Source organism: Euprymna scolopes, chromosome 7 (assembly GCF_053919585.1).
Source record: "Euprymna scolopes isolate OS-2025 chromosome 7, ASM5391958v1, whole genome shotgun sequence".
Lineage (NCBI taxonomy): Eukaryota > Metazoa > Mollusca > Cephalopoda > Sepiida > Sepiolidae > Euprymna > Euprymna scolopes.
The window spans coordinates 118,520,872-118,536,731 of NC_136488.1; the positions used below are offsets into that span (position 1 = coordinate 118,520,872).

The 15,860-nt window shown below is 33.4% G+C and overlaps 1 protein-coding gene across 1 annotated transcript in view; it reads left to right on the plus strand.

Annotated features, from left to right (window-relative positions):
* The window catches only part of LOC145279910 (josephin-2-like), a 79,560-nt gene that overhangs the window by 54,638 nt on the left and 9,062 nt on the right, over window positions 1-15,860 (plus strand). The window contains exon 2 of the mRNA XM_080131467.1: window positions 14,131-14,256. Within this exon, the coding sequence (XP_079987593.1) occupies window positions 14,131-14,256 (126 nt within the window). The remainder of the gene's footprint in view (window positions 1-14,130; window positions 14,257-15,860) is intronic.

Genomic DNA, 15,860 nt, shown 5'->3' on the forward strand with positions numbered 1-15,860 from the left:
AGTCCTGTCGTAGGTAAAATAATTTTGATTATATTTCCCTCTCTACTGAATTGGACAATCTCTTGATTAATAATGGAAAATGGAATCCAAAGCAATTTGATGCTGATCAAGTCAATCTTCAGATTAACCTAGGATATGACCTCCTGAAACTTCTAATGCTTCTTTGGCTTGTGTCAAACTTAAATGATGATAGAGAATAGATATATTGATAGCTAAAACCGATTAAATGTCAATAATAAAATTTTTTAATACTGTTGTGTATGTCCGTTTGTAAAGGAAATAGAAACTTTAAACACATGTGAATTATTTTTGTGGCATGTGTATTTAGTTGTTTTATGTCCGTGTTTATATCAACACGATTAATTTTCCTTTTAAAATTTAGATGTACTTATCTTCGATATTTTCTTATCTATTTCAAGGTCAATATGATGAGGGCAACCGGTGAGGGTCAAACTTAATTAACCATGTCCTGTTATTGTGCTCTCGTCCATGAGAAAAATAACTTAACAAATATCCATTATGTTTATCATACTGTCTGGAAGGAGTAATCTGTGTTACTGCTTCGAAGTTGCCTTGCTGACATTTGTTGGCAATTGCAAGAAAATTGGTCAGCTGGTTGGGGGGGGGGGGTAAAAACATCTTCTCTTTTTTTTTTTTTTTATTACATTTTATACTTGATCTCTTTAAATGGGATTCCTTTTTATTTCACATCCTTGAGGTTCGGTTGGCTATTGATGATACAAAAAAGAAGGCCAGTTAACCTTTTCAATAACATGCTATCAAATTCAGCACTGAAAAAACTCAAGTTCCTTGTCACATGAATGAACTTTAAATTCTTGCAGCGAGCTGATAAAACAGTAAACTGATTCCTTCAACATTGATTGTCAAAAGATTAATTGATGCCTTAGGTTTTTGTTTTTTCCTTTAAACAATCAGTTTTTAGCATTAGAAACTGTATCCAAACTAGCTAATGTAGCCAGCATTGGTTGGGTATCAAAATAATTAAATATGATAGAAAGGTGTGGAGGGGGGTTACAATGATTACATGTATGTGCGTATGTATATATAAAGTGTACTTTTAATGATTTTAATTATTTTCAAATTTTATTTTAAATAAAGAGTATATGTAAAGGAACTTATCTGTTTCTTGACAGATTCATTTTTTGTTAGGCAAATTTTTTTTTTTTTTTTTACATGGGTATCACCACTTATCAAGGCCTTGAGTTCACTCGAGGATAAGGGTTAAAGAGTGTACAGTAGAAATTGGACAATATAGTAATCGTTAGTAATGGAAATTTGTTGAATTTGTTAACTTATATGGAACGGCTCATCAAAAACTTGTTTACGTTAGACTTGAAGACAACCATATTGTAATCAGCTGGAAAGCAGGAAAATGGAAGACAATTCCATAGGCGTGCAGTTCTAAGAAAGAAGCTTTGCTCATGGAATCTACGTTTAGGTTTTGGTACAGATAAAGAGTGGGGGAAATTATTGATAGTGATTTCTGCTAGACGGGTGTTTCTTGTGAAAGTTTGGCAAGGGGGGACCATAGATTAGAGCTCAGCCGAGCACTTGCCATGAAAATAATGATAAAGCAGAGACAAACTCGCAACATTTCTTCTGTGAGAAAGAGGTTGCAGGGAAGAGAAAAGGACATCTCCTACGAGGCTACAAAGTCTATTTTGAACTCTATCAAGGCAGGATAAGTCCTTTCTAGCAGCTTCTGCCCAGATGTGGCAACAGTACTCCATCCTTGGACGTACCTGGCTCTTATATAGATAGAGAATTGCATCAGCAGTGAGATATCTACTGGATCGATAGAAGGATCCGACCATTTTTCCAATAGCCTTGGCAACCAATTTAATGTATGTGTTCCACTTAAGATCAGGAGTAAAAGTCAAGCCCAGAAGCTTTTCAAAACATGAGGCCTCCCCAAAATGAGAGCCATTCATTTCAACTGATGCCAGATGGGGTTCAGAGCATTGATAATGTAAAGATAAAAGCTTAGTTTTAGATGCATTAAAAGTAACCAGCCACTCCTTTCCCCATTGTACCACATGCTCAAGATCAGAGGAGAGAAAATCAAATATAACTTGGTTGTTTACGGTCTTAGATGTGCTACCATAGATAGTAGTGTCATCAGCATAAATGTCTACGAATGATGTAAGGATGTGATTTGGATGATCATTAATGTAGATCAGGAAGAGAGTTGGGCTCAGGATGGGCCTCTGAGGGACTCTAGCATTAATACTGAGAGCTTCTGATTTCTGCCCATCAACCACTACTCTTATGAACCTATGAGAGAGAAATGATTTAATAATTGAGAAGACATTTCCAGCCATATCGTAGCTGGAAATCTTGTGAAGTAAATCTTTATGCCATACTCTATCAAAGGCCTTTGATATGTCAAGAGCAATTGCGCTAGAAAAGTAGCCTCCGTTGAGAGATTCGCTAATCCTATGAGATATAACTGTAAGCACATCTGCAGTAGATCTAGCAGAACGGAAACCATATTGGGTGTCACTAAGAAGGTTATTTTTGCGGAGATGGTTGATTACTACTCTATTTAACACAGACTCCAGCAACTTACTCATGACGTACAGTAGACTTATTGGCCTGTACTAAGAGGAGGATGAGTGATCACCTGAATTCTTAAATACAGGGCATACTGATGAAATTTTCCAGGGTGATGGGAAGCAATTCTCCTTAAGGCAACGTTTAAACAGTTTTGTAAGTATGGTCGCTAGTTCTGGTTGAAGTATTTTGAGTACTATAATTGGAATACCATCAGGGCCAGTTGCTTTACTGGAATCAAGGTTTTTGATTAGCTTGGCAACATCACGTACAGATATTTGTATATCACATAGCGTGTTTTCTGATACAGGAGGAAATATTGGAGGTTGGCAGCCTTGGTTGCAAAGGGTAGAATTAGCTGCAAAGTTCTTGGCAAAGAGTTTGGCTTTGTCTGATGCTGACGAGATTACCTCAGGTCCATTGATGATAGTTGGGATAGAGAACACGTTTCTGTTCAGGATTCTGTTTGCTATTTGCCAAAACTGGTGGGAACCAAGCCGCTGCTCAGCTACTTTGGACTTAACGGACTGAGCATATAACTCTCTTGCGTTCTTTATAACTTTTTTTATAGTGGTTGCTGGCAGTCCTGAAAGCAGCTTTAGTCTCAGTACATCTATTACGTTGGAAGCAATGGAAAAAATGATTTCTGTGCGCAATGGCAGCAGCACATTCTGGAGAGAACCACAGCTGGCTATTAGGTTTTTGCTGGAATTTTTTGAGGGTATGAAACGGTCTATACCTACAATTAACCATTGTAGATCTGATATAAATGTATGGAAGCTATCCCAGTCAGCCATAGAGTATCGATATACTGTACGATGGAGAGGTACATCTGAGGATTTATTACATTTCATTTTTATCTTAACTGATACAACAGAGTGGTCGAAAGATCCAAGTGGAGATACAACGGAAGCTGAACACAGTTCAGGCCAAGTTGTGAGAAAAAGGTCTAGGAGACTTTCATACTGACCGTCAGTATCGGGCACACGGGTGGGTTCGTGAACAATCTGAGTGAGGTCATAAGCAATGGAGAAATCATGATAGAACCTCCCCTCATCATCGGTCTTGTTTGAGTGAGTTGACCATTCCACATTGTGAACATTGAAGTCTCCACAGTCATGAATATTAGCTGAAGGATAAGCAGATAGGACATTGTTAATTTTCTCAGATATACTTTTAAAGATAGTAACTCCGCTGTTGTGGGGGTGATAGAGAGCAAATATAAATGCAGTAGTTTGAGCAAGTGCAACCCAGAAGCACATATAGGGTAAGTTAGGATCTTCTCTGGAGATGTCCCTACCACATGGAAACCCATCTATTATATAGGCACATATTCCATGGCCATGGCGATCTTGGGGGTCAGATTTGTAAGTTAAGTTAGAGTATCCTTTAATTACAAACTCATCTAGGGAAATAGTCTGTCCAATGCCAGTTTCACTTAAAAAGAATATGTCTGGTTTAGTCTCCTGTAATTGGGTTAGAATGTAGACCCCTGATGTTCGAGAAGGAGACATGGTAGTGGGGGTCTACGTTAGAAGTTGGAGATCCGGGTTTAATCGTGCATTTTTTATTGAAACTTTTCATGATGGAGTTTTGGGAATTATGGACTAGGTCGACTGACTTGCTTGAAGCAGGGCAGAGAGGGAAAGTAAGAGAGAAATACAAATGAAGAAATTTTTTTTGTAGCACATGAAAAGGTAAAGCCGTAACAATTACTCACTAATATGGCATCGAGAGGCCCCACCAGAAGCTACTGCATGGTCCAGAACCCATTCACCAAATGGCAATACAGCAGCCCCAATACTTTGTACCTGCTGATAGGACAGACTCCTTAGTGGTTAATCCAAGGTTCGGGTCCCTGACTATCAGGCGGATAACGTCAGCCCAGATAGAACGTTTACCTCCAGCACCTTTACTAGTGACATGGTAACAAGGATAGACATAGAAGCAGAAAATTTCCGACATATCTGGTGGTTGTTCACTCAAAATACTGCCAACCTAGAATACAGCTTTTTCTCCGCCCTTTGTCAGAAAAATCACTCATTAAAATACAAGGACTGAGTGACAAATAAAGAGAAGCGAGAGTAACGGGAGCTGCCGATAACGCACCCACTCTCCATTAAAATAAAAACTATTAAGTCCCCTCTCACTAACTGAAAATGAATACAATTGCCAAAGCTGTTATGCTGTCAACTTGGAAAATATAAACATTTATGGACAAGAAAAATTCTATTATAATTTGTTCAAACAGTGACTTCATCAGTGGTATTTCGTAAGTGTGTCATCACCAAACCAAATCAAAAGCATAAGAATAGATTTATTGTCAAATATTTATTTCTCAAAGAAATTGTTGTTCAAAGATTAATGTAAGATGTACATGATACATAAAAGGGATAAAATTACAGATAATTACTAATGAAAAATCCATGTTAAAAGTCTATTTACAAAAATAAAATTAACATGGATTACCAGGGTAAACAGTAGAAAATTATGGGCATGTAACGCGGTTTTACTATTTATGAACAACAAATCAAGGTGCGATAAATGTATGACAACGGCATATCTACTCCTGCTGATTTTCTATTTTTGTGATACTTCAGAACAATAAATTGTTTCCGTTTTCTTTTTTTCATGGGGTAGCTAAAACTTTTTGTAAAAAAAATACACAAATTTTCTTTTTTCTTTTTTTTTTTTCAGACCGAAGAAGAATGTTAAAAACAAAAGTGAACCATATTCAATTTGTCTCCTCTGAAATATAACTCATCAAAATGAAAATATACTCTTAAATTTTGAAATACAAAACAGATTCTCACATGTATAGTACAAGATTTGAAATCGATGGTTTTGAGCTTAATGCTGGCTAGCCATTAGACGTGTGTCCTATTTATGGGTCACAACATTTTTAAAAATATATATTTCTTTTAAGTTAAAAGAAAAAAATTTTCTTTAATTTTAAAATTGTAGATGTTTTTTTTGTTTTTTTTTTTTAGTAAATGTTTACAAAAAAAAACTATAAAAATGAAAGTAAATATATATCAACAGATTCTTTAATCCTCCTTAATGTCAACCCATCAGTCTGAGAAGAAAAAAAAATGTACATTTTTACAAAGATTTTTAGCAGATACAAAAAACAGCCTGCCAGTCTGGTTAAATTAAAACTAATAGTTTCTTGTTATTGACAAAAGAATCCGAAGTTGCTGGAATGATATGTCTAAATATCACACAAATAGAGAATTAACAGGATTAATTGTTGTACATTTGTCATGCCTTGTTTTACATTATAAAACCTGCATGTTAAGTAAATGTCACTTATTTTTGCATGATCTGGGAACTATTCTTATATGAATCTTAGTAACCAACAGAAAAGCGACATGCTGGAATAGTTAAAGTAACCCCTGGTTAAATTTCTATCTGAAAGATAGTTGCGACCCATAAATAGGACGGACATCTGATGGCCAGCCGTCATCAAGCTCAAATCTCACAATATGCATGTGAGATTCTGTTTTGTATTTCCAAATTTAAAAGTATATTCTCACTTTGACGAGGTATATTTCAGGGGAGACAACTTGACTATGGTTCACGGGAGATAACTTTTAAAATACCTTGCCAACCTTGGCATTAAAAGATTGATATGCTGAAAAATGAGTCTGCATAATAATGTACGAATTCCTATTTGTATAGATGATTAGCATAATTGATAGAAATATCATAAATGACATCTTGTGTATATAATGAATAATTTGTAACATAGTGTGCTTTTACGTTGAATAATCTATAAAGAATTTAATATATTGTCAAATGGGTAAATCAAATATAATCTCTACATATGTTGCATATTGTATGATATTAAATGTTGGTATGAGTTTCACAAATACTGTTGGTTATTCAGTATGATTGAAGAGGGCTGAGGGCTGGGAATCCATTATTCAGTATGATTGACAAGGAGGGATAACCTTGCAGTCAGCTGGAACTCCTTATAAGGAGTTGAGTATTCATTTATTCACTAAATTATTTGATATGGGAAGAAAAAATTGAAATGAAACAGTTGCTGTGTAGATTATTTTAGTGATGCTACATCAGAAACCGCGTGTGTGTGTTCGTTCTCTAAATACATTTTCTCATATGAAAATTATTTTTTCCCAATCAGATTCTCGGAAGAGGAGTGGGTTCTTTTCTTCAGTGAATAAGAACTATGTACCTGACTGATCTTAACATTAACTGTTAACTGATGGTCTGCTTGCACTTGGTAGGTTGAGGCTAACTTCAATTTTGCCAATGCAGAGTTCAAACGAGGCAAAATATAAATTTTTTAAAACTCATTTAAAATTTTAGAAAAATATTAGTCACAGGATTGGTTAAACATTGGCTGTAATTTGTAGGCCATATATTATAGGCCTTGTGCGATGTTTTGGTAAATGTAAGTGCTCCTCCACTTCCTGTCCATCCTGTATGAATGATTTAACTAAGAACAACTCTTAGCAAAGGAAATATGACTAGTTAAGTGAATAAAGTATATTTTAAGCATCATCACCAATAGCCACCAGAAAAAGACCTACAATGCAATATTTAGTAAGAATATATAACCTCATACCCCAACATTTGTTTAGGGGACAGTGAATATACACACAACTTAAAGGTATGAAGGACAGATGCTTCTGCAAATATTTGCTACATGGTCGTAATGACAGACACTGTGTAAATATTTTATACTCTAAATTCTAAGAAAGTGAATATGTCTGTGTTCACAAAGAATTCTAACAAGACTGTGTTGAATATTGGTACTATGAGGTTAGGGATGACAACTAGGTTGGTGATATCCATCAACTCTATCTGTAGCCTTCTAACATAACAAAGCATCTTAAAAAGAAATACTAAGAGGTAATTTTAAATTGTAAGTGAAAGGTGAGCATTTGTTTTTTTTTTTGTTTTTTTTTTTAATATATATATATACTAGCAAAAGTACCCGTCGTTGACTAGGTTCAAAAACAGCCTACAGAAAATGGACTCTGATTTATGGAAGTATGATAGGTTATGAAAAGGAAGGGCTGTAAAGAGATAGCTTCGAATTTGGGGGTATCAAAACGAAAGCAAAATATGATGAAAGTGAAAATAAAATAGATAAACCCCATAATTTATTATACCATACCTGTTCACACTGAAACACTTATCACAATATTCTGTGGATCTATATTAAAAAACCTTGTTAAACTTTGTGACATATTTCCATTTTATGGAGGTCAGGCACGAACGAACACCCCATAATTTTATTATACCATATTTCTTCAAACTGAAACATAATTATGAAAGTATACTTACGCAGATAGATATGAAAAATCTTTATTAAAGTTTGTGCCTATTTCCATTCTATGGAGGCCAGGCGCGAAGGCAGACCCCACAATTTTATTATACCAGACGTTCAGCTTTATATTATATATATATATAAATTTGTGTACGAGTTCCTTCCTTATAGGTTCCGAAATAGCTCTTTTGCAAATTTCACACAAAGCTTATTTATTCAGTGTTCTTAGAAATTCATCCGATAAGTGTCGAAAATCAAAAAAGTCTTATCTTAAAAATAGCTTTTCTCTCTTTATAGATAAAAAAGAATTTTTACAGGGGAATATTTTATGTTACACCGGCCATAGGAGATAATTCAATCTCAGCAAATCATTTCTTAATAAAAACAAATTTATTGTAATCTGGAGATATAGCTTAGTGGTAGAGCATTTAACAGATCGAATGATCTCCTGTTCAAGCCAGGTGCACCTCACCATTTATTCTAATTTTTTCTTAATAATGAGTCCAATTTATGATAAAAGAAAAGGTACCATTTAAAAACTCTGCTATATATGCTGCAGACAGACTATTTTTCATTGTATCAAAAAAATCAATTTTTCAGTATTGTCCCATGAAGAGATATATTTAAATATTTGAAGAAATGCAAGGTATGTACTCTTGTGTATATATACAAAATGTAGGCAAATTTGAGCGTATTTTATTGGTTTGAAAATATAGGGATTTTTTTTTTGCGCGGAGTTACCAATTGTTATAAAATTTTAACTATTGAATAGTATTATAATCTTCAATAAGCCTGCAAATTTTCATGTAGTTTCGTCCCATAGAATCAAAGATATGAGCATTTCAATATTCAAATTGGCTACCAGTATAGATATACCTATATATATATAAGTTTCCTTTTCTGGCCTGATGAGGTGGGTCTCTTTAAATAGGGATTCCACCGAAACGTATGCACATGTGTAACCAATAATGTTTGTATAATAAACAGACTATATATATATATATATAAATCTTTATTCGATTGGCAGAATTATAAAATGAAGAAGAAAGGAACCATAGCGGAAATTTAGTCGACTAAAATAAGATGGAAAACGGGGTAAGGAAAAAAGAGAAAACAAAATGGGGGAAGTTACATGTAACAAATGTCCAATTCAGTAAAATAAATAAGTAGATTTGCACAAAGACTACCCAGGTTAAGATCGCCCAACATGTTCCCCGCTCCATCCGAGACCATCAACCTACTACCAGAAGGTCTAATTGTCCATCGGCTAACACTTGGTCGATAAAAAGGATTCTGGTCTTGCATTCTCTCCGGAGTGTTTTTCTGTTTTGCACCGAGGACGTACAAAGTTCCACCTGTCTATCCTCAAGGCACTTGCCGTCATTTCGAGCCCCCCCCTACTTTGTGCAAACAGAGAAACCTCCGGCTTCAGTTAGACTTATTTAGGTAGTCACAGTTTTGTTTAACTTCCTCTCCGCTCTTACTCCATTCCACTACCTAATATTCTAAAAAAAATCATTTTTCAGACATATATACCCTTGAAAAGTTAGTCTGAGCGAAAAGCGCTTCGGGTGTATTTTAGCGATCTCGTTTTTAATCGACTTATTTATTTTACTGAAATGTACATTTGTTAGAATTTCTCTCTCTCCCTCTCTTTCTATCCCCCACTCTCTCTCTCTCTCATCTATTTCATATACCTGGCTAAACAACCAAAAGCAGCCAAAACTTTAAAAACCTAAAATTGTAATCTCCCCCTCCTCTCCTTACCCACCTTTTTTACCATCCTCTCTCCCCCTCCATATATCCATATATCTCCACCCACGCCTACCTGAATCTGCTACCCCCTACACACCCTAGAATCTAATGTATTTTAACCTTCAAAACTTAAATATTGTTGATACCCGTCTCCCTCCCCCTTATTATCTCTTAACCCCCCTCTTTTTTTTTTCCTCGTATTTCCTCTAAAACACTTCTTCCAAATATTAATAACCATTTCTGTAAGGTTTGATGAAGCTGCTGAATCGGAAACATGGTGCAACATCCGAAACATATGTAACCAAACAGATAAAACGGTAATAAAAAAAATAAAACACATATTTGCTTTGCAATAGTATTGAGCACTCTCTTCAGGTTTTTACTAATTACCAGTTTTACTAAATATATATATATATATATATATATATATATATATATATATATATATATATATATATTTATGACATGGCAAATGTTTGAATATCTCAATTAGACATTTCACCAAGACATAACTAAGACATAACTAATGACTGTTCTCTGCACCACAAGAAAAGGGAAAGAATTGCTTCATCGAAATATAAATATTAGTCAAAAAAGAAAACACAGCTAATTTTAACATATCATCCCATTGACATTACGCCATGCATTTTTAAATCTTTTTCTGTCAACAAATTCTGTCCTGCATTTGCTTATTTTTTTTTACTCTCAAAAAATTTGTAGCAAAACTAGTGTCAATTTATCGCACCAACTTACACACCATTTATGAAAAGCTGACCTGTGATATGAAATTAAGTTGGATTAAATAGTCCCAAACTTTTCTATGTTTTCTGTTTTACAAATTGCAAGTAAGGATGAATTCTTGGTATTTGAGATTTTTAAAAAAATGGTTGCAAGCTACTGCAAGATGATTGGAGAAAGAAAAGTAACAAAAAAAAAAAAATCTATTTGGATGTTTTCCCATACCTTACCTAAAAATGAATTGGTTGAAAATATTTCCCTAAGGCTGGAATTCCTTTGGTGTTCAATTAATTTCCCAGCTGCAGGAGGGTAATTGAAATCCCAAATATAGAAGCCATTGATTGGCAGTCAGCTAATGGCTTGCATCTCAAATCTTTGTTAATATTAAGAGCTTTCCATATTAGCATTCTTTTTATGCTCCCTTTCTTTCCCTTTGACTTTCTTTTTCTCTCTCTTTTTCTCCTACTCTCTCTTCCTCTCACTTGTATATTCTCTCTCCTAAGCTAATCATTCTAAAATTTAGCATGTTCATATATACATATATAGCTTTTGTCTATTTACTCTGTTGATTCCAAATCACTCAGGAATGTAAGTTCTTCACATTGTGGTGGAGTTTCACTTATTTGTTTTAATTCAGAAAAGCACATTTCCACTTATCATTAGAGCTTCCTATGGATATAAGTTCTCAACTTTTTTTTTTTAATCTATATATCTATAAAAGTGAAAGTATCTGTCTGTCTGGCTGTGTACATTTCCCTACACAAGATTTCTGTTAATTTTCAGTCTACAGACTCAAAATTTGATATACAGGGTACTGAAATTTGGGGAAATCTTTGTAATCGGTTTTCAGCCAGAAATTTGGCTGTTAAGGGGTCAAATTTCAACGATTTGACCATTGAGAACGCTACGTAACTCCTCTGCCAATTTTGGGTCTAAACACTTTAAATTTTAGATATAGGTTCCTTGGACATGGATCTAACTTAATAACTTGCTTTGAGCCCAAAACGATAAATGTTAAGGGGTCATAATAGAGGTCAAATTTTAAAAAAATTGACCGCTGTGGTCTCTACCAAATTACTCAATTTCTGGTCTAAACATTTGAAATTTTACATAAACGGTATTCAGAGATAGGGCAAGCTTTCTAATCGGTTTGGGTCGAAAATTTGAGCTACCAATATATAAATGTATGTATGTATGTTTGCCTGTCTGCCTAAAATTTTCGACAGAGGCGACAGATTTTTACCAGATAATTTTTAAGCTCAACCTTTCAGACGACAAATATCGAGAAAAAAAATGGTTAAAAACATTAATTTCTTAACCTTTAATTGGGACAGGGAGGGGTCGCTTTTTTCGCCAATATTGTCGAAAGTCATACCCTCTTTTTGATTGTCTAGCCTTAATTTAAACCTATGTCACTTCCGGTTTGGCGGTGGTCGTAACAGCAAAGACGTCACATTTTTCCCCTATTCTTTTCCTCCTTCGCAGTACAGGTTTGAGCCTGCCTTCCTACTACCACTTTTTTTTTTTTTTTTTTTGCTCAACATACACCTCCAAACACCCGAGCAACGCCGGGCTGAAATGCTAGTAATTAATTTAAAAAAACAAAAAACCCTGATTTTTTGCAAAATCGTTTGAGCCTTACTTCCTTATTTATTTTTTTTCAGTATTTTGCTGTATTTTCTATCCTTTTCTCTCTTTTTCATGAGATTTTCAGCAATTCATGATGGGAGGGGGTTAGAGGAGTTAGATGACTTTGTTTCATCAAGGAATTACTTAATTTTGACTTTCTTAGTTGAAACTGATTCGAGTTGTTTATAAAAAGCATGGATTATTCGGACTATTGTTCTCATTTTTAGTGTTATTTTCACAATGATTCAACTTTCTTTCAGGTGTATCTTGTCGAATTTGGGAATCTTTCTATCAAAATCAGGAATTTCAAGCAGAACTCATTTATTTAATTTACAAGGGTATAATGCTCTCGTTTCGTCAGCCATGACTGTGTAGAAGTTTTAAATAATTTGCAATTGGATTCTTAGTGCCGTCTGCACTGAGAATTGTATCTTCAATCCCCAGAAGAGTGTCAGTTAGAACTGAATTTTATTTTCTACTTTATATCTGGAAAGGCTTCTATGAATTTTGGGAGTCTTTAACTTATTTTTGTTTTTAGGCATACAAGTTTTTTCTTCTTTTGAAACTCCATGGAATAAGGGAAAAAACTCATATTTTGTGTTTGAAAATTTGATAATTCAATGAAGAATGTAAATTTTTATTCATTTTATATTCATTATATATATATATAAAGAGATTATTCCAATATTTTAAATCAGTTAACCAATGGTAGTGTACATATATCAATAAGAATTTAAGCCATGTGAATTGACTCAAATATTAAGCAACATGATTAAGACTTCGGTAATCGAGCATGCATATATATATATATATATATATATATATATATATATACACTGGCAAAAATCAAAAACAAGCCATATTTGTATTTTTTCGGATATTACAATTGTTTCGACATAAACCAGACAATTTTAAATTTTATATTATTTAAAAATTTTCGTAGTTACATCTCATCAGATATGTTTGAAAAAAATACAAAAGTTTGTATGTATCTTGACACATTTTCATTTTAAATACGAATATGAAATTATTCCTTCTTGATGTTTTTGTTTTTTTTCCAGTATATATATATATGTATATATATTTTTTTCTGTGGAAATATTCTTTATTCACTTATTTTCTTTTTATGTATACTAATCCTTATTTAAGAAGCTCAATGTAATTACAGAGCATATAATGAATAAATAATAAGTCTGTATTCCAAATTTCATGATGTTGACCACCTTACAATTTATTCCTTTCAGTTGACATTTACAATTCTTGACAGTATCTGTTTCATAGCTCAAAATCAATCATTTAATTATTATATCAATCAGTGAATCTATTTTGCCCTTAACTCATCAGAAGAAATGGCAACAATCAATCCACCAAAAAGAAATAAAATGCGTTGGACATGATTAAAAAATCGGAAAATTGGAAGAGAAGTTGTAAATACCTCATAGTTTTCTTTTGTGGATTTTTTAATCATGTCTAAATGCATTTTATTTCTTTCTGGTAGATTCATTGTTGCTATTTCTTGATGGATTGATTGTTGCTATTTCTTCTGATAAGGCAAAATAGATTCACTGATTGATATAATAATTGATTGATTTTGTGCTATGAAACAGATACTGTCAAGAATTGTAAGTATGAACTGAATTAAAGGAATAAATTGTAAGATGGTCAACATCCTGAAATTTGGAATATAGATTTTTGTCATTTATTTTATATATATATATATATATATCGTTATCTTATCAAGCATTTTTTATGTTAACAATTTAATTTCTTGACAGTTTTCTTAATTTTGGTTATTGTTATAATAATGTTTCGACTAACCTCTCAACCTTCTTCAGGTTCCTTATGAAACCATCATGTAATTTTGAACTCAAACTTTTTAGAGCCATGTCGGTACACAGTGCACACTTCAATTTTCAGATCTTTGGATATTTTTTCAGCTAACTTGTTAAATTGTTTTGCTGGCGTTAGCCATGATTGAGCTCCTAACCTCAAGGTTACCTGCACACTTTATTTTAACCAACATATCTGTCATCTCGATCATGTGTTTATGCAAATGATAATGAAACTTTATAATCCCTCAAATACAAACCGTTATTATTGCTGCATATTTAGTTTTTTCTTTTCTTCTATTTCAGTTTATCTCCTGATCACTTCATAAATCCTCACCGAAGTATGCTGGGATTGGGCAACTATGATGTCAATGTCATCATGGCTGCCTTACAGAAAAAAGACTGTGGTACCGTTTGGTTTGATAAACGAAAGTAAGTTACCAGCAGAAATTATAAACAAACACAGTGTATATTGTTTCTTGTATAATTAGAAAATTGATATCAGTTTGCATAAATTTTAGAATCAATTTGTTTAATAGAACGTGTTTATCATTTCATTTAATTTTGTCTCTTTAAGTAGGTATGCCGAAGAAAAAATTTTCATCATATCTAAAAACTTTTTTATGTAGATTTTGCAAAACGATAATTAGCCACTAAATTAATACTGTTCAAAATTTCTTGAAAATTATCAGGTTGATAAGAAAGTTCTTGTGGTTTTTAACTTTTAATGTCAGATGAACATATTTTGGCTCAAAACTTTATTGATTGAAATAAGCACCATCAGAATCAACACACTTTTGCCAACACAAAATAAGTGTATTTATGCCAGTAACATAAAAATGTTGAAGGCATTTTTGAATATCACTTAGGTTTTTGAAGTATTTCTCATGTAGAAAGTTGTCGAGATGCTTGAAAAAGTGGTAGTCAGTAGTTGGAGTATGGTTGATGATGCAGATTTATAACCCAATTTGTTCAACTTCTGCAGGGTCGGTTTAGCAACATGCGGTCGGGTATTGTCGTGGAAGAGAATTGGGCCTTTTCTGTTGACTAATTCTGAGTGTTGTTGTTGACGTATTTGATGCATTTCATTCATTTGTTGACAGTACTTCCTCGTCGTAATGGTTTCACCTGCATTCAAAAAACTATAATGTCTGAGACCAGTCACAGACCACCAAAAAGTCAGTATGACCTTTTGGTGCAACTCTGACTTCGGGAAGTATTGAGCTTCATCGGCATCTAACTACTGAGCTGAGCATTGCCAATTATCGTAAAGAACCCACTTTTCATCGCAAGTCACAACCCGGTTGAGAAATGGGTCATTCTTTTTGCATAAAATAAGGGAAGATGACACATCATAACAGCGTTTTTTTTTTTGTTGTCATTCAATTTGTGAGGCACCCATTTATCAAGATTTTTGTTCTTCCAATCTCTCAAGTGGTTGAAAATCATTGAATACATTATGTCTAATTCAGAAGATAGTTCTCGAACAGTTGTGTGTGGATTGACTTCGACTAAGGCTCTTAATTTAGCAATATACATGAAAAAATTGAAATGGCTTAAAATATTTCAGTAATGGAATACATAGAAAGAACTTGATGAGCTAAGAAAGAATCTTTTTAAATTTTAAAAATCCAATTAAAATTAAGGAAGTTGTTACTATTTTTGTACTTTACACATTTGGATATTTTCCCCTTATTTTTTTTTTTTGGTAAAAATGTTATATCTTTAAGACAGAAGATTAAGCAATAGAATTTTGCATATAGTTGTATTTTTGTACAAGGAATCAGAATATGCTGCTGCAAATCTCCAGAAATTAATGGTTTCCAAATAATCTGCTGTAAATGCACATAATTATGCTGCAATTCCTTAAAAATACGATGTATCTATTAAATGAAAGAAGTTAAACAATTCAAAGTTGAATTGTCATGCATTTTATCCACAAGAAACTGAAATTTAAATTTAGGACTGTTTAAAATTGAATATATTGCACTATTTCTTTGGTAATGACAAAATTCTCAATACAAACGCAATACAAG